Genomic DNA, 22,601 nt, shown 5'->3' with positions numbered 1-22,601 from the left:
CCGCGCTTTACAGTTTACACAGCTGTCACCTTCGATACTCCTTAATTAATAATAAAAATAGCCGCTGTTCTGGAGGTTTACTGGATGCCAGGCCCTGTGCCGAGAGCTTTACAAGCACGGTCCCATTAAGTCGGCCCTCATAACATTGCTCTCACTTTGCAGAGCGGGAAGACGAGGCGCGGAGGGGTGCCGTGACTTGCCCGAGGTCACTCGGCGGGTCAGCGGCCCCGGGATCAAGACGGGGGGCCGGGGAAGGCGAAGCGCGGGTGCTACCCTCGGCTCCGCCGAGAGCCGCGGGGGCGGAGCGGCGGGCGGGGCGGAAGGCGAGGGGGGGTGCGGCGGCAGAGGATGGCCATCTTAAGTGGCCGCTGAGAGTCAAGGGCCGCTTCCCCCGGGAAGGGGGCATCGGAGCGGCCCAGGAGGTGGGGGTCTGCGCGCGGGCGGCTGCGGCTCTGGGGAGAAGTCAGGAGCCCAGGGGTTTGAGGGAACTTTCTTCTAGAAGGGCAGTGGCGGAGGGGGGCGCCTGATCTCGGACTGCTGAACCCCTTAAGGCCCGGGCCTGCGGGTATGGGGGATGGTGCCAGGGAACTTGGCCGGGAGGGGGGAGGGCTCTGCCCCGGTTGCGAGGGGCTGCCAGGGACAGTGCGTGGGGATTCGGGATCACTGGACCTTGTCTGAGGGTTTGTGGGAGATCAGGTTTCTATGGAGGGGATTTTCCCCCGCGGGATTTGTCAGGGGCTGGACCCAGTGGAGTCTGGGGGTTCGGGTCTAAGAGGGGCCTGGGTTTCGTGGGAGTTGAGAGTCTGGGCCGGCCGGATAATGAGGATAGGGAAGAGGTTCTTCTTGGATCCCTCGCGGGTTTTGAGATTCGACCCGACTCCCTGAGGCTGCAAGGGAGGTGAATGGAAAAGATCTGGGGTGGAATTAGACGTTTATGGGAATTGGGGATCATATCGTTGAGATTGTTGGAGGGGGCTAACTCTCTGGACTGGGGCCCGGGGTCCCAAAAATGTCCAGGAGAAGGCGGGGGGGGGGGAACTTGACCTTCGTTGGGGGGGGGTGACGACTGGATCTCCTAGAGGTGATGATGGCGGGGCAGGATCATAGTGGGTTTGGGGGTTCCCGCGTCCGGCGGGAAGGCGGAGCCCATCATCCCCACTGGGAAGAGAGTGGGGGTAGGGACGGTGGGGCCGTGGGCCGAGCGGAGGGGGAGGGGGCCGGCCGCCCGGCTCTGCGCTGCGCTCCTGCCCCTCCCCCGCCGCCTCTGAACAAACTTTTCTTTCTCTTCAAGTTGAGGCCGGCGCTGCAGGCGGCAGCGGCGGCGGCGGTGCAGCGAAAGAGGCGGCCTGCGCGCCGGACCGCGGAGCCCCCGACCCCCGGCCTGGTCCGGTCCGTGGATTCTCAGGCTCTGGCCCCGGGCCCGGCCCCAGCCTCGGCCCCGAGCTTCCCGGGGCGGATGGCGCGGGGCGGTGGGCGCCGGCGGCGCTGAGCCCTGCGCGCGCTATGGCCTCGGCATGCGGGGCGCCGGGCCCGGGGGGTGCGGGGCCGGGGGGCGCGCTGGGCAGCCCGGCCCCCGCCTGGTACCACCGCGACCTGAGCCGCGCTGCCGCCGAGGAGCTGCTGGCCCGGGCAGGCCGCGATGGCAGCTTCCTGGTCCGAGACAGCGAGAGCGTGGCGGGAGCCTTCGCGCTCTGCGTCCTGTGAGTGGGGCTGGGGCTCCCGGCGGGAGGGGGCGCGGCCCCAGGTTCCTTGCCTGTGTGCGGAGGGCCTGGGACAGTGGGATGCCAGCGCCCCCAACAGTGGGGGCTTTGGCTTTAAGCCGGGGCTGAGGAAGGATGCCGGGGCACTTCCTTCCTGCTGTGTGTCTGCGGATACTTTCTGGGGCGTGGAGGGCTGGGTATGTGGGGTCCCGCTAGCCAGGGTGGCTGTAATGGGGGAAAATCTGAGGAGTTCCTGGCAGACCCTCTCAGGCACCCTTCACGAAGAAGGGGCGGGAGGGGTGAGGATGTGTGGATGTGCATTCCAGGGTTGTGTGTAGTTCTGTTTATACAGGGATTGGGTGTCTGAGTAGTAGGCATTAGAGTTTGCAGGGCCAGAAAAACCAATGGGTGTGTGAGGATGCCCAACAGCTTCCTTAGGGGTCCTTTCTATGCCCCCAAGACTGAGGTTGGGACTGGGGAGTAGATGCCTGGGGCTGTGGAGGCAGAGTGGTGCTGAGAAGGGGTGGGGGGAGGGAGGCTATATAGGGCCATGCCATTATTTCATAAGTCAATGAGCATGGGCATGTGCCCTGGTCCTGGGTATCCTGGCCACCTTGGCCCTGAGCTATGAGTGCTGGTTGTGGGGCTAGACTTGGCAGCTCTCTGACTGAGTCTGGTCCTGTGCCTGTACCCATCAGTGGTTCTGGATGAGTTTGGTGGGTTTAGAGTCCTCTCCCTGAGCTGTCTCCTGTGCCCCATTGTCTGATACTATGTGGACTCCTGCGGGCCTTAGGCTCTGATTACATTCCCCCTGAGCCCTCTGAACCCTCCTAAATCCCTTTATGTCCTTTATGCTTCTGTTCTCTTCACTTCTTTGTGGGTGTATTGGTCTAGGTCAGTAGTTCTCATTCGGGGTTGATTTTACCCATCAGGAACATTGGGCAGTGTTTGGAGACATTTTTGGCTGTCACACTGGGGTAGTGCTGCTGGCATCAAGTAGGTGAAAGCCAGTAGCGATGCTTCGCAGCATCTCGCAGTGCATGGGACAGGCCCTCACAGAACAATGCAGACCAGAATGTGAGGACTGCTGGGGTCGAGAAGCTTGAAGAGGAATGGGTCCCCTGAGTCTCAGCTTGTGCCCCAAGTCTGACATACAGGAGAGACTACCAAAGGACTATATCCTAGAGTCACAGCCCCCTCAGGGCATACCCCCGATGGGGCGGGGGAGGCAGGTGCTGGGTCAGCTGTTGAGTAGGAGGGGGACAGCTGGGCCTGTGTCTGGGGAGGAACATTATTGTCCCAGGAGGGAAGAGTCCTGGCTCCACTGCCAGGGGAGGAGATGGGTGGAGTGAGGGTCTTTTTGTGTTGGGGGCTTCAGCTTTGCCAGCTGACTTTGGCTACTCCTTGAATCTCAAGAGCCCGGGGATGGGTGTGGGGCGGGGGGAGTCAGAATTGGGATAAAAACCTGGGGGAAGGTGATAAGAAACATATTTGCTTACCTGTGTACATATCCACACGTCCATGGGAGGCATTTCAGGACACACTCCTGCTCTCACAGGCACTGGCCTCTGCCAGTGGCTTTAAGCAGCTCTGCCTTTTACTTACTCTGTGACAGTAGTCAAATTGCTTTTCCTTTCTGAGCCTATTTCCTCTTCTGGAGAGTGGGGAGGGCACGAATATCTGTATCAAAAGGGAGGATTAAGTGAGATCACATCTGTAGGATGTCCTACAGGCATGGCTCAGTTAATGGGATGTTATTATTCTTATAAATACAGTCCATAAAGCAGTACCCACACAGACACCTGCAGAGAATGGGGGCCCGTCAGCATCCATGAGAGCTCCGGGAGGGGACTTACTTGAGTGGAGGGGATGGACTGTGGCCAAGGTGTAGGGTCCCTTCAAATGGATATTTGGTCCACTCTGGTGCCCAGCACACACATGGGCCCCGGGGGACACCCTTGAGCAAGCTGACCTGATGTATGGCTGCAGACAGAGTCTTCCATTCCCCACTGAGTGTGGCCCACGCTGCCCAGGCCTGGCAGCTGTCACCTGCTCAGCTGTTGCTGCCATCTGTCAGCACCCCTCTTGCCCCTCCTCAGTTTGGGGCTCTTAGAGGCCTGGGTCTCCCATAGGGGGCCCCCTTGGGGCACCCCAGTTTCCTGGCATCTGGGGCTGCAGGGAGAAAGCTGGGATACCCGCATACTTCCTAGCCAAAAGGCCCCCGCCATCCTCAGCTCCAGCAGAGCCAGACACCAGCGTAAACACAGACAGCAGGCACACACGTGTGTGAGCACATCTCCTGTGTGTGCAAACAGAGGTGAACCAGGCTTCTGAGGACTCATACTCTGGCGGGGGGCCAGAGCTGGTACCACAGCCCAGAGGGGCTGTTTAGACAGTTGTGGAGGCCACAAAGGAGCTGCCTGTTGCTTCCCGGGCCCTGTGGTGGGTGTGGAGCCTATGTAGGTCTGGGTGGCGGAGTGGCTGGAGGTGGCATGGAGAGGGGAGTGGAGGGGGGAGGCTGGTCATTCCTGCTCTTGTTGGCAACCCTAGCAGGATAGATGTGGACTGGCCTCCTCATTAACCCTGTGCAGTCTGAGCAAAGGGTTTTAGGAAGACCAAGCTGAGGGACCTGAGGGCCGAGCCCGGTACCCAGAGGAAGGCATGCCTTGGGTCTCAGACCCCACCCAGGGGGGCGACAGATTCTGACCCTTGCTTTGTCATCAGGTATCAGAAGCACGTGCATACATATCGGATTCTACCTGATGGAGAAGACTTCCTGGCCGTGCAGGTAGGAGCCTGGACGCTGATCCCGACCTTGATTCCCTCTTGTGACTTGGGATCAGCTGGCTGACCCTTCTTCCACTCTTGCTGGTTCTCAGACCTCGCAGGGTGTGCCCGTGCGCCGTTTCCAGACCCTCGGTGAGCTCATCGGCCTGTACGCCCAGCCCAATCAGGGCCTCGTGTGTGCCCTGCTGCTGCCTGTGGAGAGGGAGCGAGAACCAGACCCACCTGACGACCGTGATGTTTCAGGTGCTGCCCGCTTTGCTGTGTGCAGATGCCTTCTCTGCCCCTTCCCCGGACACCACCTGCTGTTTCCCCTCCTGTCTTCTCAATCTGTGTCCCCTGAAGTCCCCTGCTCCTAACCATGATGCCAGGGCCCTTTACCCCACTTTCCAGGGAAGTATCTGAGAGCCGCAGCATCCCCCCATACTTCCCTAAGGAAGGGAGGCCCACTGACTCCTGTCCACAGATGGCGAGGATGAGAAGCCCCCACTGCCCCCGCGTTCTGGCTCCACCAGTATGTCTGCCTCTGTGGGGCCTGGCAGCCCACCAGCAGCCCTTGAGACTCCCACAACTGCAGCTGCTGAGAGGTAAGACCACAGCCTCCTACATGGAGCAGGACTCCCCTTTCTCCTCTGAGAGTGGTGTCCTCATCAAAGGGGGAGAGACCTAAGCCCCCACTCCACCCCTGGGGATCTTCAGCCCATCTCAGCCCGAGGCAGACACCCTGATCCACGGGGCTCGGATCACTACCAGCACCATCTCCTCCGGGGATCAGGCTGGAGTAGTGGGATGCGGTCAGCAGGTTCTTCACTGACTTCTTAACCCCTCCCTGAAGTGCTCCCAATGGGCTGAGCACTGTTTCGCATGAGTACCTGAAGGGTAGCTACGGACTGGACCTGGAGGCTGTGCGAGGCGGAGCCAGCAACCTGCCCCACCTTACCCGCACCCTTGCCACCTCCTGCCGGAGGCTGCACAGGTACCCCTCCCCACAACAAGCACACGGCCTTTCCTCTGACTTGTCCTCCCCTGCCCCCTGGTTGCACAAATGTCTTGACCTCTAATCTGTGGCCCTGAACAGGGATCCAGCTGTTGTTTCCTGACTTTTCCTCACCCGAACCCTTGTATCCTCATGGTGGAGGCTGGAGCAACACACTCAGCCCCCTTTCCCCGTACTTGGTTGGGGTGGCGACTTCTGACTAGTTGTCTCCCTTAGTGAGGTGGACAAGGTCCTGTCGGGCCTGGAGATCCTGTCCAAGGTGTTTGACCAGCAGAGCTCTCCCATGGTGACCCGCCTTTTGCAGCAGCAGGTGGGAGTACGGGGAGGCCTGTGAGGAAGGGCTTCACATCTCGGTCTGGGCGGGGGACCTCCTGCTTGCTGGCCTCATGTACAAGCCTCATTCTTTCTCTGTGCAGAACCCGCCGCAGACTGGGGAGCAAGAACTCGAGAGCCTGGTGCTGAAGCTGTCAGTGTTAAAGGACTTCCTGTCAGGCATCCAGAAGAAGGTAGCCTGACTCCTGACCTCTGACCTGACCTACCAGTCCCTGAGTGTGTGTACTGGCCTAATTGATCTCAGCCCTGAATCTGTGGTTTCGCACTGATCCCATCTGCTATTTCCCTCATGGCCCCTGCTCTCCGCATGTCTCCTGACCTTGGCTGCCCTTCCCTGCTCCAGGCCCTGAAGGCCCTGCAGGACATGAGCTCCACGGCCCCGCCAGCTCCACTGCAGCCATCCATACGTAAGGCCAAGACCATCCCTGTGCAGGCCTTCGAGGTACAGAGGGGTATCGGGAGGGGCCTCGTGGGGCACAGGGCTGTTGGAGGTGAAGGGGGCGTCCCCTCTCCAAGGTCTTTTCAGCAGCCCCCCACCTCATGACCTGCAGGTGAAGCTGGACGTGACCCTGGGCGACCTGACCAAGATCGGGAAGTCGCAGAAGTTCACGCTGAGCGTGGATGTGGAGGGCGGGCGGCTAGTGCTGCTGCGGAGACAGCGGGACTCGCAGGAGGACTGGACCACCTTCACACATGACCGCAGTGAGCCAGGGCCTGACCTGGGGTGGTGGGTGGGGCAGCCTCCCAGCTTCCGTGCCCGGTTCAGTGAGACCGTCCTCCGTTCCCTAGTCCGCCAGCTCATTAAGTCCCAGCGCGTCCAGAACAAGCTGGGTGTCGTGTTTGAGAAGGAGAAAGATCGGACACAGCGCAAGGACTTCATCTTTGTCAGTGCCCGGGTGAGCAGCAAGCTGGGCAAGGCCCCAGGGGCTGCAGGGGTCCCTGGGGGGTGGGAAGAGAAGAGACATGTGATGTAGGTGGGTCACCCCTCCTGGCAGGGGTGGTGGTGGGGGGCGTCTGACAGGGCAGAGAGCATCTGAGAGAGAGAATGGGTGGCCTGAGGGTGGAGTCAAAGGTCCATTCAGTGAATGTTGATTGAGCACCTGTGATCGGCTTGAGTGGTGGGCCAGACAGGCATGACCCTCCCCTCGTGGGACCTGCCACCTACCAGGGACCTCTCCTCACTGGCTGTTGTCCCCCCAGAAGCGGGAGGCCTTCTGCCAGCTACTACAGCTCATGAAGAACAAACACTCCAAGCAAGATGAGCCTGACATGATCTCTGTCTTCATCGGCACCTGGAACATGGGTCAGGCCCGGGTTGGGGCTGGGGGGTGAGGGAGAGGACCAGCCCCAGGGCAGAGGCCTGATCCCCCCCACCCCCCGCTATCACCTCCAGGAAGCGTGCCACCTCCAAAGAATGTGACGTCTTGGTTCACATCGAAGGGTCTGGGGAAGACCCTGGATGAGGTCACAGTGACCATACCCCATGACATCTATGTCTTTGGGACCCAGGAAAACTCGGTGGGCGACCGCGAGTGGCTGGACCTGCTACGCGGGGGCCTCAAGGAGCTCACAGATCTGGATTACCGCCCGGTGAGGGGGGTCATCTTGTCCAGTCCCTCCTTAGGCCCCCCCAGACCATCCTGTTTGACCTATGGGCAACCCTGGGGAGCACTATTTGACTGGCTTTCCCTCTGGTCCCCGGGCAAATCCTTTAGGAGATCTAACAAGTCCTTCATGCTATGGGAACATGCTGTTTCTCTCTGGCCCCTCAGGGAAAAAGGGTAGCAGACCTTTCTGTCCTGTGACTAACAGTACAGTCTATAGTACAGGCAGGGGTGGTGGGGGAGTGTGAACAGTGCCCCCGCCTAGGGCAGGGGTGACTCTGAACTCTCTACCCAGATTGCTATGCAGTCACTGTGGAACATCAAGGTAGCTGTTCTGGTCAAGCCAGAGCACGAAAACCGAATCAGCCATGTCAGTACGTCCAGCGTGAAGACTGGCATTGCCAACACCCTGGGTGAGTAGGGTAGGCAGGGTCTCTCTGTCCACACCTCCTGCTGTGATCTCCAGGGGCTGTGTTCACACATGCGGAGACTCGGGCTGTCCACATGGACTGCGTGTGCCCTGTGTGGCCCCCTGGGGATGGGGGTTGCATTCAGAGGCCTACCTGCCTCATAGCCTGGGGGGGCAGGGAAAGTGGGAGTGGGAGGATTCTCCCACCACCCCTTCGAGGCGCAGAGGGGAGAGTTGGGAGCTTTCCAAAGGTGACGCAGGCCTTCCTCTCTTGCTTGCCCTGACAGGAAACAAGGGAGCTGTGGGAGTCTCCTTCATGTTCAATGGCACCTCATTTGGCTTTGTGAATTGCCACCTCACCTCGGGAAATGAGAAAACCGCCCGGTGAGGGGGAGCCTTTCCAAGTCTTTACCCTAACTCCCTATTCCTGAGCCCTCTCCCCTCTCCCATATCCCAGTCCATTACCCTCCTACATCCTTGTCCCCAGAGACCGCCTTCTCCCTTGTCCCGACTTGACTCCTCTACTTCTATCTTATTCCCAGCTCTTTCCTCTGTCCCCAGGGACCCTGATCCACACCCCATCCTTGACGCCAGAGACTTCTGACCTTGTCTCTGGCTCCTGACCCTGCCCCCACTCCCCCATAGGCGGAACCAGAACTACCTGGACATCCTGCGGCTGCTTTCGCTGGGCGACCGGCAGCTCAGTGCCTTTGACATCTCTCTGCGTTTCACTCACCTCTTCTGGTTTGGGGACCTCAACTACCGCCTGGACATGGATATCCAGGTGCGAACGGGGCTGCTCGGTGGCTGGGACAGAAGCTGAGCTGCGGGCCAGTGGGGCTTCCACCTCTGGCTCTGGTTTGGGCTCAAGAGGGAGTAGCCGCCCTTATGTCTTCACCGCAGGAGATCCTGAACTACATTAGCAGGAGAGAGTTTGAGCCCCTGCTCAGGGTGGACCAGCTTAACTTGGAACGTGAGAAGCACAAGGTCTTCCTTCGATTCAGTGAGTGTGGGCCCAGCAGGTCTCCAGGGCTGGGACCTTTATGATACCCCTGGGTCTGCAGGGCCCTGACCCCCACTTGTTCCCCGCCTTCCCTAGGTGAGGAAGAGATCTCCTTCCCACCCACCTACCGCTATGAGCGGGGCTCCCGGGACACGTATGCCTGGCATAAGCAGAAGCCAACTGGGGTGAGCGGAGGGAATGGGCAGCGGGTCCCTTGGGAGAGTCCTCTGGGCTGCATCGAATCAAGAGTGCATGTCTGGTCGAGGTCTGGGCAGTTACTACTCCAGCTTCAGTGGCCCCTCTAAGGCCTTGGGGGTGGGTGATACTGGGTGTTGTGAGGACCCTGGAAGGGAGGCAGGTACCAGGGCCTGGGGTGGTGGGAGTGCTGGGCCTTACCAGCATTCAGCTCTGTGGCAGGGCTCATGACAAGCAGCCCTGGCTGTTGGCCCTGACCATGCTGACATCCCCTGCCCCAGGTCCGGACCAATGTGCCTTCGTGGTGTGACCGGATTCTCTGGAAGTCCTACCCTGAGACCCACATCATCTGCAATTCCTACGGTCAGAGTCTCCGGGGCAGGGTGATGGGCAGTCCTGGGTGGTCACAGTCCTGATTTTGCCCTAGCTTTGGGAAGTGGTAGCAGAGAGTAAAGAGCTTGCCCCTGAGCTCCCATTCCTATCCCAGGTTGCACTGATGACATCGTCACCAGTGACCACTCCCCCGTGTTTGGGACATTTGAGGTTGGAGTTACCTCTCAGTTCATCTCCAAGAAAGGTGACTGTTCTGGATGTGCTTGTGGTGGGGGGGAAGGGGGGCTCAGGGGGTGGCCTGGGGATGTGCCGAGGTTTGACTGTATCTGCGTGTGTATGTTTGGGTGTGTACACATATGTGCAAGACTGTTTCTGAGTAAGTACTGTGTGAGACTGTGTGTATGCCTGGGGCACCATGAAAGGTGTGTGCCTGTGAATGTGTGTATATCTGGGAATATAAGCACACACACATACTGGTATTTGGTTGGAGCCAAGTGTGTACCCCTGAGTGTGCCTGGTAGTGTGGGGGGTTGTTGGCCGGCAATCCCTGCAGGCATTCTGGTCCCCCAACCCCCTTGTTAGATGGTCTCTCATCCTTGGGTTGTCTGTTTGCCTGGTCCAGGGCCTGGACTTTGGGGTCTCTGCATTGGTTGCTTGGGATTGGGGAGGTCCCTCCTGGATGTCCCTCCTCCCCTGCCAGGGCCCCTGATTTCCTGTTCCAGGGCTCAGTGTCTGTCCTGTTCCTCCTGCCACCCTCTCAGCCCTCCTGACTGCCTGCCTCCCTTTGGCCCTCAGGGCTCTCAAAGACTTCGGACCAGGCCTACATTGAGTTTGAGAGCATCGAGGCCATTGTGAAGACAGCTAGCCGCACCAAGTTCTTCATTGAGTTCTACTCCACCTGCCTGGAGGGTCAGAGGCAGGCCCAGGGCCGGGTGTGGCCAGGAGGGATGGGGAGCCCAAGGTGCCCAGAGTGGTCAGCCCCCTGGATAGGGGAAAGGAAGCCAGGTGGTGGCACTCAGTTGGGTACCCCCCACCCTCTCCCCAGAGTACAAGAAGAGCTTCGAGAATGATGCCCAGAGCAGTGACAACATCAACTTCCTCAAGGTGCAGTGGTCTTCACGCCAGCTGCCCACGGTGAGGCTTTTGGCAGGGCCTGAGCCTACAAGTGAGGGCACGGGGAGAGGTGGGCCGACTGCATATGATTCATGCGTGTGCAAGTGTGTGTGTGTGTGTGTGTGTGTGTGTGTGTGGTGGGGCTGGGCATGAGAAAGAGTGAAGGCCTTTGCTTTATTGGGCCGGGGCGGGTGGGACCAAGTTGCAGGTTCATTCATCCATTCATAAATACTTTTTGAGCCTTTGCTAAATGTCAGGTTCTCTCTTGGCCATTGAGGATGTAGAAAATGAATGACAATGGCTGTTAACTGTTATGAGAGGCCCATGCGGGGCCATGTCTTCTCTATTAAGGATTTGGGATCTTAAGTGAGAGTAAGCATGGACCAGTCTGAGGGTAGGGGTGAGTGGTGTCAGGAAAAGGAGGGGGTGGTTGAGGCTTTGTTCCTCACTGGGCCTCTCTGCTCCCCAGCTCAAGCCAATTCTGGCTGATATTGAGTACCTGCAGGACCAGCACCTCTTGCTCACGGTCAAGTCCATGGATGGCTACGAATCCTATGGTGAGGGTGGGGAGGGGTGCCAAGGGACACAGAAAGCCAAGCAGAGCTCCAGGAAGGTTTGGCAATCTGCTGGTCTGCCCCAATCTTCCCTTCAGGGGAGTGTGTGGTGGCACTCAAGTCCATGATTGGCAGCACAGCCCAGCAGTTCCTGACCTTCCTGTCCCACCGCGGCGAGGAGACAGGCAACATCCGTGGTTCCATGAAGGTGCGGGTGCCCACAGAGCGCCTGGGCACCCGTGAGCGACTCTACGGTGGGGTCCCCATTGGGAGGGATATGGGGCATAAGATGGGGTGGGCACGTCTAGGAGGGGTGGACCAGGGGTGTGGGCAGGACTTGTTAGAACCCCTGGAATATCTGGAAGTTATGCAGTCATGGCTAGAGGTGGGCCTGCACTGAGAGTAGCTGGAAGCGGCCTACAGTCCAGGATGCCAGGTCCCCTCTGAGTCTTCTTTCTCTTCCTCCCCCAGAGTGGATCAGCATTGATAAGGATGAGGCAGGAGCAAAGAGCAAAGTCCCTTCTGTGTCTCGAGGCAGCCAGGATCCCAGGTGAGCTGGGACTGTGCTGGGTGTCCCTTGAAGGGGTGCCTGGGGGCTTTGGGTCAGCCTCAACCTTATCTCACCCTTGTACACCCCTGGCAGGTCAGGGAACCGCAAGCCAGCCCCTGCAGAGGCCTCCTGCCCACTTTCCAAGTTATTTGAAGAACCAGAGAAACCCCCACCAACTGGGAGGCCCCCAGCCCCACCTCGAGCTGCCCCCCGGGAGGAGCCCTTGACCTCCAGGTGAGAGAAGGAACCTGTTACCCCCCACTTCATCTGTTGCTATGCTTGGCTTTCAGGGCCAGGCTGGGGACCATTTGCTGCCTGAGTGATCTGATGGCCCTACACTTATAGCCACTGTGGCCAGCCAGGCCTCCCTGAGGTGTGGCTCTCTGAGCCCATGGGAGCACAGTCATTCTTTCCTCCCGATTCTGCCTTAAAAAATAGAATTAGAAGGTGTTTTCTGCAACAGTTCCCTCCACATAAACAGATGTAGCTTAAACTTTCTGTTTGGCCTCAGCATGGGTTTTCCTTTGGTGCATTCTATGGAACGCTCTCCTACAAGGTGCCCCATTGGAAATGCGTTTGTGGTCAAATGAGTTTGGGAAATGGTTCTGGCTGGATTCTTTTCTTAGACAGTACCAGTGCACATTAGTATTCGCAAAAGCTCTGAGCATGTGGACAGGAAGGAAACCCTTTTTCAACTCTGTTGAATATAGTTTCCCAAACTTAATGGGCCAGGAAACTTCTTTTCCACACAGTAACTATTAATACCCTGGGGAACTAGCATTCTGTGGATCATACTTGGGGAAAGTGAGGCTTACTTTCCAATTATATCCGAGTATCGCTTGAACTTCAATAAAAGCTCCTAGCTGCGGTTCAGTGCTTTTTCACTCACCTTCACCTGCTACCAGTCACCTTGGTTTTATCTTCAGGCTTGAGTAAAACGGACCTGAATCCCTGGGTGAGACTCCTTAGTAGATTGGCCTCAGGTGCCTCCAGAGGCTTTCAAGATCTGGCTGGTCATTTGCATTAAAGTATTTATTGCCCTGCCTCCCACACCTGTTTTCCCTGATTTTAAACTCACGTTTCACGAAGTCAGGAAAGATCTGAGAATCTTAGCAAGTCAGGCAAGGAAGTTCAGGGATTATCTATTCAACGATCATGTCTCCTGGATTTTAGAGGTGAAGACACCAGGGGCCAGCAGGGGAAAGTGATGTGTTCAAGGTCACACGCAGTTCTAAGAACCGGGGGCCCACAGTCCTGACTCCCAGTCCAGTTCTCTCTCCGCGGCACACATTGCCTTCACTTTGGTATCTGGGTCCTGACTTCATTATCCTGCTCCCAAACCCAGGTTGAAGGCAGAGGGGGCTCCAGAACCGGAAGGGGTGGCAGCCCCCCCACCCAAGAACAGCTTCAATAACCCTGCCTACTACGTCCTTGAAGGGGTCCCCCACCAGCTGCTGCCCCCGGAGCCACCCTCGCCTGCCAGGGCCCCTGTCTCACCGGCCACCAAGAACAAAGTGGCCATCACAGTGCCTGCTCCACAGCTTGGGCGCCACCGGCCCCCCCGTGTGGGAGAGGGGAGCTCATCAGATGAGGAGTCTGGGGGCACACTGCCCCCTCCAGACTTTCCACCCCCACCACTGCCAGACTCAGCCATCTTCCTGCCCCCCAGCCTGGATCCTCTGCCAGGGCCAGTGGTCCGGGGCCGCAGTGGGGGTGAGGCCCGTGGCCCACCACCTCCCAAGGCCCATCCAAGACCCCCACTGCCCCCAGGCCCCTCACCTACCAGCACTTTCCTGGGGGAGGTAGCCAGTGGGGACGATCGCTCCTGCTCCGTGCTGCAGATGGCCAAGACGCTGAGCGAGGTGGACTATGCTCCTGCTGGGCCTGGCCGCTCAGTCCTTCTGCCAGGCCCCCTGGAGCTGCAGCCACCCCGGGGACTGCCCTCGGACTATGGCCGGCCTCTCAGCTTCCCTCCACCTCGCATCCGAGAGAGCATCCAGGAGGACCTGGCGGAGGAGGTGTGTGGACTAGGGGTGGCTGTCTGTGTGTACCTGAGGTTTGTGCTTGCCCATGGACAGCGGTGTCCTTTTACTTCACCATTCAGCACCATTCAGTGGTGTCCCTTCTGCCCTCAGCTGGGGGGACACATGAATGAATCAGCCCCAGTCCTTGGCTCTTCCCCTGAAGCATGTAGTAGAATGTGGCTGTCTGCGGGGCTTCTCTGCGTGGGCACCCTCGGTGCTCCCCGTGACATGTCTTATTCCCTCAGGCTCCGTGCCCGCAGGGCGGGCGGGCCGGCGGACTGGGTGAGGCAGGCATGGGCGCCTGGCTGCGGGCCATCGGTTTGGAGCGTTATGAAGAGGGCCTGGTGCACAATGGCTGGGACGACCTGGAGTTTCTCAGGTGGGGCGGGGCTGGAGGTGGATGGGGTGGGGCTGGCCCCGGGGCGGAGCTACGGGCCCTCTAGAGCACTTCGCCCATCTCCGAGCTTCTCTTACCCCTACAGCGACATCACCGAGGAGGACCTGGAGGAGGCTGGGGTGCAGGACCCGGCTCACAAGCGCCTCCTTTTGGACACCCTGCAGCTCAGCAAGTGATAGCAGTGGCACTGCGAGGCTGCGAACTCGGCACCCCTACCCCTCCACTAAGGCCAGCCACAGCCCTGAAGTTGAAAAGTTAGGAGGGGTGGGGCAGTACCTCTCTGCCTATTTATTGGGGATCTGCGTTCCCCACTGCCCAATCATTTGGAATGCCCTAATTAGGACATTCTGCCCTTCACCTGCCCCAGGTCTCCAGAGGTCAGTCACCCTGATTACCAAGGACTTGGGTTATTCGGGTGCTGACTTCCCTTTCTGGATTCCTTCTCCCAGTCCCAGGGGTGCCCGTTACAGTCCATTTGAGTATGCCTGGGCCCTCACTTTCACCGCTGTTTCTGCTGCCCTCCACCTGGCCTGAACCACAGGGGGAGGAGCTCAGCCAGGACCTCTCCCAACCCCCACTCTGGGGGTGTCTGTCCGGAAATGAAGGAATAGCCCAAGGACCGGGCTGGGGTTTATTTAAGCTTTTCTGTGTGGGTTTTGGGAGGGCGGGCACTGTAATATTATTGGGGCTGTTTGGGGGTGGGGAGAAGAATCTGGGCCATAAAGTGCTAGTTTGCTTAGTTCTCACTGTCTCCTGGTCTATACCACCTTAAGTTGTGGATGTGGGGCTACAGTGGGTTCCTTGCTGGTTGCAAGAGGGTTGGACTCCTGTAGGCAGCCTATCCCCATCCTGGGTACTCAGAAGGGTTGCCAGCATGATGTCTTCAATAAATTAAGTTTTATTTGGATTGAGCCAAACTCACCTCAATAAATTACAAGTTTTTCAAAGGAAAAGAACAACAACAACCCAAAAAAGGGGGTGGGGGAGGAAACCCCTCTGTCCCGATGTCCGGCAGCCAGCCCCCCTGCTCTAAACAGGCCTACCTCTGCACCAGACCGGTTGGGAATGGGAGGGGATGAATTGGCAGTGGGACCCTTCTGGCAGCTTATTATCCCAACCACGACCAGTGCGGGTGGACCCGATCAGTGCGGGTGGACCAGAGGGCTGGGGCAGCAGGCTGGTCGCTAAGGTGAGAAATGACCCAGCAGGCTGCAGAACCAGGGGAGGGAGCCAGGCTGTTACTCTACTTGAGGACCCTCGGGTTCCAGCACAGTTATTTGATCCCGTTTCCAAAGAAAGCCAAGCTGGAAGGGGTAGGGGTGGGGGAATCCCAGTGAAAAACACCCTGTTCTGCTGGGTGGGGAAGGTGAGGAGGAGAGGCCCTGACTTGGTCTCCAGAGCTGGGGAGGGCACACACCTAGGGGTCAGACACGGTAGGGGGTGGGGACAGCCGGGCACTTCCAGGCGGGCGCTCAAATGGGGAGGGACTCTGTCAGGTCCTGGAGGGGCAGGGGCTCTCTCCGGGGCAGGCCCGGAGCCTCCAGAGTCCGGCGGCTAGAAGAGATTGGTCTTCAGGGCCGGGCCAGGCTTCCGGTGGAAGGAGGACAGAACCCCGGAGAAGGGCCCGGGCCCGGGTTCCGTCGGCTGCCAGGCCTTAAGCAGCTCCGCCGCGCCTGCGCCCGGCCCCCCGCCCCCGCCGCCCGCCACGCCGGCCCACAATGGACCCTTGAGCGGCTGCGGCCCGGGGCCAGGGCCGGGCCCGGAGCCCAGGGCAGCAGGCAGCGGGCTGGGGCTCAGACGCGGGCTGGCCAGGCCGGGGGCGGGCGGCGGCGGCAGCGACGCGGTGCTGTCGGGCGTGGGGCTGCACGTGGACTCTTTGGAGTCGTCGTCCTCGGACGAACAGCGCGCCTCGCCCTTTTTGGCGCCCGCCGTGCCCGCCGCACCCTTGGCGCTGGCCGCACGCTCCTGTTTGCGGAACTTGGCCCGGCGGTTCTGGAACCAGACCTGCGGGCACAGGGGCCGGTCAGGCCGAGGCCGCAAGACGCGGGTGAACCCTCAGTCCGGAAGGGGCCGGATCAGGATTATTACCAGCGAGCGTCGGCCCCTCGGCCCTCCACCACTTGGCTCGTGGCCCCCCTTGCCTCTCCGCTCATCTCCTCTCCTCCACCTGCCTCTTCCTCCAGGTCTTCCCCTTGGGATCTGCTTACCCGCGCACCCGCACCCCGCTGCTTCCAGTGTTCTTGGGTCTCCTGGAGGGGACTCTGCCTTTGCTCCCTCATCACTCAAAGCCCTGCCCCCAATTCCTTCCTTCCAGGAGTTTGCGCCAGGAGTGTCCCACAGCGGTGGAGAACGGGTTTTGGGGACCAGGGGAAATCTTTTGTTCAGGGTCTCCAGTAAAGGCGACCAGCTGAACATCTGTACTTGGATTTGTAAGACAGACAACAGAGTCCACCTGGGCGGGTCCTCCTGAGACGGGAGCCTGCCCAGAGCCCTGGGTTTCCTGATTCAGAGATTTCACAGCTGCAGAGCTGGGGAGGGGACATGGCGGCACTCACTGGCTTTCCCGGATTCATCTGCCTCGCTTGGCACAGAGGCCGCCTGGGGCTCCCACTCTACTACCCACTGGGCCTCTTTCCACCTTCCCAAGCCTCCCTCTACATGCCTGGCCCTACTAAGGAGACCCATGGGAAATCATGGGGCTGAAGAACTCAGTTTTCCTCCAAGGTCTCCCGAGGACCTCAGGTCTGCCAAGTCTTGGCCCCATCCCCTCCCCCAGCTGTCCATCCTCTCCTGCCCAACCACCTCCAGACTGCACGCTGGCCCCTGGTCCCAGGTCTCCGCCTCCAAGCTGCACCTGCCTGCCACCTGAGCGAGGCCCCTCTCTCCAGTGGCCCCCAAGTGTCAGGCACTAGCCTCCCACCTTCCTCCACGCGCACACTCCCACACACACGCAAACACGCACCTGCACGCGAGCCTCAGTGAGGTCGATCTTGAGCGCCAGCTCCTCGCGCGTGTAAATGTCGGGGTAGTGAGTCTCTGCGAAGACGCGCTCCAGCTCCTTGAGCTGCGCGCTGGTGAACGTGGTGCGGATGCGCCGCTGCTTGCGCTTCTCGTGCAGGCCCGACGGCTCCGGGAAGAACTTGTAGGGCACTAGGGGTGTGTGCAGGAGGGGGTAGCAACGAGGGTGGGGGCGTGAGGGCCCGAGCTCAGTCCGCAGTGTCCTGCCCTGAGATCGCTCGCGGTCTCCCGCCCCTGAGCCGGCCCCTGGGCTTCCTCCCCTCAGTCCCCGCTTCCTCCCCTCAGTCCCTAATTTGAGCATCTTCCCTATTGCTCAGTGGAGCCGGCAGGAGTGAAGGGGGACAGGGCGCAGGTAGACATGGGGCCCAAGAGCAGCAGCAAGGGAATCAGGATCTGATCCTCAGGTCAAGACTGCTCACCGGTCCTCAGTCCTCGCCGTGTATCCTCACTCCCTCCAGTCCACCTGCTCCTCTGACTTCCCCTTTGGTGTGCTTCTACCTTGGTCAGTCTGCCCACTTGGTTTCAGGTCCTGGTCTGTCCACCCTAGCCTTGGTTGCCAGGTCTCATCAGCATCCTGAGTCTTCCCTGTAACCAGCTGTGGACGGAGGCTGGGCGACTGAAACTGCCTGGCCTGGGCCCACTGTAAGCCCTGCCTCGTACTTTCTGTCATGTAGGGACTTGGCCCCCTCTACCCTGCCATCTCTCTCCCCCAGGCCTCATTTCCTCCATTCTTCTGGAGAACTTCTTCCATTCATCCCATTCTTCTTCATGTGTCCTCTCCTCTTCCTTTTCTTTCTCCATCCACATCTCTCTTCAGCTTTCCCCTTTCAGACCATTCTTTCCTTTGTGCCCGTTGAAAAGGGTCCTTATTTTTCCCCCACCCAGGTTCCTTCACCTTCTCTTTGCCCTTCTTCTTCCTCCCAGGCACCTCTCTCTGTGAAGCAACTCCCCCACAGCCAGCCCCACCACTCTCCCTCATTCTCTTCCCATACTTGTTCTCTTTTACCCCATTCAAGTCCCCCTGCCCCACAGACCGTGTTTCTGACAGTATCTCCTCATCCCTGTCACCAACCCCTGCTTAGGTCTCCATATTCTTCAGGAGTCCCCAGTATTCTTCATCTTTGTCCTACAACCCTAGTTCTCTATCTCCCCCCAATCCTTGTCTCCAACACTCCATTCCTAGCCCCATCTTCCTCATCTCTGTTGCTAATCTTCTTTGGTCCCCATCTCCCATATTTCCTGTCCCCATCACCTAGTTCTTGTCTCCATCTCCCCAACCCTGGGTCCCCATTTCTCCCAGGGTCCCCAATCTTCCCATCTTTGCTCACACCTATCTCCCCATCTCAGAACTCCATCTCTGGGGGGCCCATATCCTCATTTCCTCACCCTATCTCCCCAATCCACATCCTCATCTGGCCAAGAGTACCCAATCTCCCCATCCTTGTTCCAGTTTTTGGCTCCATCTTGCTGGTTCTCATTTCTCTAAATCCAGGTCCTTATCTCACCATCCCTTCCTACCCCCTCAGGCCCCAATATTCTGTTTGGGTCCCAGTGGTCTTCCCAGGAAGGAAGGAGATAAGGAGATTGGGTGGGGCAGCTGGGACTCTAACCGGAGAGATGGGGATGATTGAGAGGGTCCATGAGTTTGAGGGTTCAGATTGGGACTTGGATCGAGAGGCTTGGAGATGTTGGGAGCTCATTCTGGGTTCTGCAGGACTCTAGCTGGGAGAGTCTCCAGGGGGAAAGGGAGAATTAAAGTGGCTTAGTGACCTGGACACTCTTTTCTTCCAGCAAGGGAGGGTTTTTCATTGGTGCAAGAGGGTCTGAGCACAGGCAGGATGGGTCCAAAACCGGGCAGGAGGGGCTTGATGGTGCTGGGGCTCTAGGAAGGCTTCCATCTGGGCAGCTTAGCTGCTGCAGGAGCCCTTGCTGGGGGTCAGACATGAAGTGGGGTGGGGATAAGGATGGGGATCTGATTGGACTGAGCCAGGGGCATCTTCCAGGGATATGGGATGGAGAGGTTTGGTGGTCAGTCTTTGCAGGTGGGGAGGGGAGGACCTGGTGAGGGGCCTGGGGCTGGGCCAGGGATCTATTTCCCTGACCCTAAGAGCACAAGAAGGGGAAGGATGAGAGGGTGGGGCTCAACTCTGCCTACAGGAAGCCCGTCTTACAAGGAGGCTGAGGATCCCGCGGGTGTTGGAGGGCAAGGATGGTGGCGGCTGTGGGGGAGAGTCGCTATCACTTGCCAAATAGGGCAGGGGCTGTGGTTTCCGCAGGATTTGGAGGGAGGGTTGGGCCGGGTCTGGGCTCACCTGCCGAGTAAGGCGCGGGCTGGTGGTCGCGTAGAGCGCCGAGCGCGCAGTTGGAGGAGCCGAGCGCGGGGCAGGGCGGACCAGCCGCGGGGAAGGCGGGTCGCAGGGGGCTGTATTGGAAGCCGCCGGGCTGGCTGCAGGCGCCGAAGTCGCCGTAGGCGGACGCCTCCATGGCCGCCACGCACGAGTCGTACGAATTGAGGTAGGAGTAGTCCATCGGCCCGGGGGTCGAGGTCGGGGGCCGGGCCGGGCCGGGTCGGGTCGGGGTCGGGGTCCCCGGCCGGATGGGGGTCGGGATGAGGGTTCGAGCGCCTAGCGCCGAGGACCCGAGGCCGGCTCTGAGCGCCTGCGAGTCCGCCCGCCCCGTCGCGGCCGCCCTTCGCCCGGGTGCAAAGCAAGTGCAGCCCGGCCGGGCCCGCGCGCCTTTTAACGCTCAGGACCCCGCGGAGGAGGCGGGGCGGGCAAGCTCTGCGGGGCGGGGCCTGGGCGGCCCAGGCCCCACCCCCAGCTACCCCAGACCCCCACTCCAAAGGGTCCCCGCCACCCTCCTTGGGCTCCCGAGGTGCGGGGCGGGGCAGTGTTGGGCCCCATGCCTAGAGTCCCCATCCCGCCCCAATCCCGACCAGACCTTCGCTCTGTAAGCGCACAGGGCAAGGCTGGAGGGTCCCAACCGCTTCCCTCGGCCTCCCCACCTGCGGCCCCGCAGAAGGGAGGGGAGACAGGCCTGGCGGCGCTCCGGTGAAGAAGTTAATTCAATTCGTCCTGATAACCGAGTTATTCTGATCCAGCCCCTCGGCCCCGCCCCCAGCGAGGTCCCATCCCGCCGGGGACCACGGAGGCGGTTCAGGAGGGGGATGGAGACACGGACAAGGAAGAAACGGAGCCTGGGATGGGGACGCGGATGAAGCGAGGACACAGGGAGAGAAAGGGACAGAAACAGTGGTGGAGAAAGAGACAAGAGAGATACAGGTCACAGATGAAGACAAGGACGAGACATGGAGGAGAGAGAGATTGGAGACAGGGGCAAGTGGGTCCACAGGGACAGAGATGGAGACAAAGCTGAAGTGCGTGCAAGAGAAAAACAGGGATGGAGATGGGGACAAGGCAGAGACAGAGGAAACAAGGATAAGAGAGAGACAGAGCAGGGAATGGAGAAAGAGAGTGAGGCAGGCGAAGAGACGGAGAAGGCCCCGGGGTGAGACAGGGATGGAAACAAGGATTGAGATCGAAACAAGGATTGAGATGGAGATCAGGAGAGAGGTGAGACAAAACAGGGCAGGAACAGGGAGACACATACACGGACACATACACATACACGGAGGCGGTCTCAGAGTGACAAGGACAGGAACAGACGGAGGAAGAACAGAGCTGAGAGAAAAAGCCTTCGGAGAGCTGAGCCCCACAGTGGGAGTGCCCAGGGGGCTGTAGGATTGTGGTGGAGACCAGGCCGGGCTGCCGAGGGGGAGGGTCTCTGCAGCCCAGATCCTTCTATCCTGACTGGGCCACACAACGCTGCCCACACCTTCAGGGCCCAGCCTGCCTCTCCCCTCCCCCAGTTCCCCAGCTCTGTCTCCCGGCCCACCATCCCCCAGTGTGACCCCTTTCTTTGGTCCCCAGCACCCTTGGCACAGAGTGTGTGTATGTGATGAATGTCAGGATCAGGAGATAGGAAGGAACCAAGTGACCTCCACACTCTCTTTCAGCCTCCCCACCCCAGCACCTCTCTTTTTCTTCACCAGGAAAACTACCTAGCCTCAATCTGGACCTGGCCACAGACCTCAGCAGATTCAGCCTCTGGCCTTCACATGGTGAGAAAACCAACACAGGATCCTTTCTAGAACAGAAAAGAGAAGTTTCTGCCCTTGCAGTTCACCTGAGGTAGATTGGACAGCTCTCCCATCCAGTCCCCAGCCTCCTCCACCCAAATCTTGGTAGGTCCTACAGATGAGAGAGTGAAGACCCAGAAGCCAGGGGAGGGTGGCCCCTTACTACCAAAGCCTCTGCAGGATGAGAGAAGGTCTCTGGAAATACCTTTCCCCAATTCCCCACTATAGGGAACACACCCACCCTCAGGTCATCCACTTCAAGGGCCACTAGCTCTTTTCTTCACACAAGGATCACCTATCCCCATCTTCTGTAACTATTCCATGCCAGGGGGGTTCTTTGAAGTGTTTTTTCTTATTACTTTTTAGGTATAGACTTCTAAAACTGGCAGCAAAACTGCTTCAATTCTCCCCACAGGTGTGTGAAGTGTACCTCTCGCCTTTGACACATTGTCTGCAGGGAGCCCAAAAAGGGATCTCAGAATCGAGAAATCAGAAGTGCTCTCCTCAGAACTGTTATGGCTCTCCATTGCCCTCAGGATCAAATCCCAGCCCTCATTCTGGTCACAATGTCCTCTTGTGCCAGTGCTCTGGCCTGCCTCCCCCTCCCCCTCACTGTGGCTTTCTTTGAAGCCCTCACACACTGATTGGTCTTGTAGTCCTGTCCTTTCTGGCTGGAATGTTCATTCCACTCCCCACCCCACCCCACTGCCCTCTACCTCCCTCAAACCCCCAAACCTGGATGACTCTTGTTTACCCATTTGGTCTCAACATGGACTTTATTGCTTCCTGGAAGCCTTCCCTTATGCCCCTAGACTCTGTTGAGGGTCCCATAATAGCTCCCTCTCTTCTGGTGACCTATGTCATCGATATTTGCAAAAAAGTGCAAGGTTTCAGGACAGACCTGTTACTTCCCAGCCCCACCACAGTGTCTAGTCCTTCCTTCTGCACACCACAGGTCTTCCCACATTTGCTTGTTGAGTTAATGAAAGCTAAGCTGTGTGCTGGGGAATACCTGCCCTTGTTTCTGGGGATGGAATCCTCATCCTCTCATTCCTATTCTCCACTCTCTGGAAAGGGATCATCCTCCCATCTTCATTCCCTCATTCCCCAGGGATAGGAAACTTCCTTCCTCTGAGCCAACCTTCTGGGTGAAAGAAAGTCCTCCCTCATCTGAGGAATTTGCTGGGGGCCTTATCCCTTCTCCAGTGATAAAACTGAAGGAAAGGAGCAAATGAAGCTTGTAGTCAGGGCCAAGCAAAGATATGAGGGGAGGCAAAGAGGCCCTGGTTCCAGCTGTCTCTGAGACCATGATCCATCCCTCTTATTTCCTTGGTTTGGTCATTAAACCAATAAATTCCCCTGTCTGTCTAAACTACTTAAGTTTGGGCTTCTGACTCTTGCAACCAAAAGTTCTGACCAATATAATCTATGAATGCTTGACACAGTTGC

At 58.9% G+C, this 22,601-nt stretch overlaps 2 protein-coding genes across 4 annotated transcripts; one reads left to right on the top strand and one right to left on the bottom strand.

The window, feature by feature from the left end:
* Window positions 1–306: 306 nt before the first annotated feature.
* On the top strand, window positions 307–14,907 carry INPPL1 (inositol polyphosphate phosphatase like 1). 3 transcript variants are annotated; one of them, XM_047692211.1, is made up of 29 exons: window positions 307–422; window positions 1,292–1,700; window positions 4,425–4,488; window positions 4,580–4,730; window positions 4,951–5,071; window positions 5,320–5,460; window positions 5,698–5,791; window positions 5,898–5,987; window positions 6,158–6,256; window positions 6,366–6,516; window positions 6,604–6,710; window positions 7,015–7,117; window positions 7,208–7,404; window positions 7,714–7,831; window positions 8,115–8,211; window positions 8,473–8,611; window positions 8,731–8,830; window positions 8,927–9,015; window positions 9,307–9,388; window positions 9,513–9,602; window positions 10,154–10,267; window positions 10,404–10,492; window positions 10,941–11,028; window positions 11,124–11,279; window positions 11,497–11,575; window positions 11,669–11,809; window positions 12,921–13,593; window positions 13,845–13,978; window positions 14,082–14,907. In XM_047692211.1, the coding sequence occupies exons 2-29, from the start codon at window positions 1,504–1,506 to the stop codon at window positions 14,170–14,172; spliced, it is 3,795 nt and encodes a 1,264-aa protein (XP_047548167.1). In that variant the 5' UTR covers window positions 307–422; window positions 1,292–1,503; the 3' UTR covers window positions 14,173–14,907. The 3 variants fall into 3 exon arrangements, with proteins under 3 accessions (XP_047548167.1, XP_047548169.1, XP_047548168.1); XM_047692213.1 differs by lacking the exons at window positions 13,845–13,978; window positions 14,082–14,907 and having other exon boundaries at window positions 11,124–11,233; window positions 12,921–13,056; XM_047692212.1 differs by lacking the exons at window positions 307–422; window positions 1,292–1,700; window positions 4,425–4,488 and having other exon boundaries at window positions 4,589–4,730; window positions 4,878–5,071.
* On the bottom strand, window positions 14,872–21,119 carry PHOX2A (paired like homeobox 2A). The gene is made up of 3 exons (XM_047692214.1): window positions 19,327–21,119; window positions 16,959–17,146; window positions 14,872–16,000 (listed from the first exon to the last, which is right to left on the bottom strand). The coding sequence occupies exons 1-3, from the start codon at window positions 19,541–19,543 to the stop codon at window positions 15,551–15,553; spliced, it is 855 nt and encodes a 284-aa protein (XP_047548170.1). The 5' UTR covers window positions 19,544–21,119; the 3' UTR covers window positions 14,872–15,550.
* Between the last annotated feature and the right edge of the window lie 1,482 nt (window positions 21,120–22,601).

This window comes from Lutra lutra, chromosome 10 (assembly GCF_902655055.1).
Source record: "Lutra lutra chromosome 10, mLutLut1.2, whole genome shotgun sequence".
Taxonomy (NCBI): Eukaryota; Metazoa; Chordata; class Mammalia; order Carnivora; family Mustelidae; genus Lutra; species Lutra lutra.
Note: the sequence above shows the minus strand (reverse complement) of the source record. Positions and strands in the feature narration are given on the sequence as shown.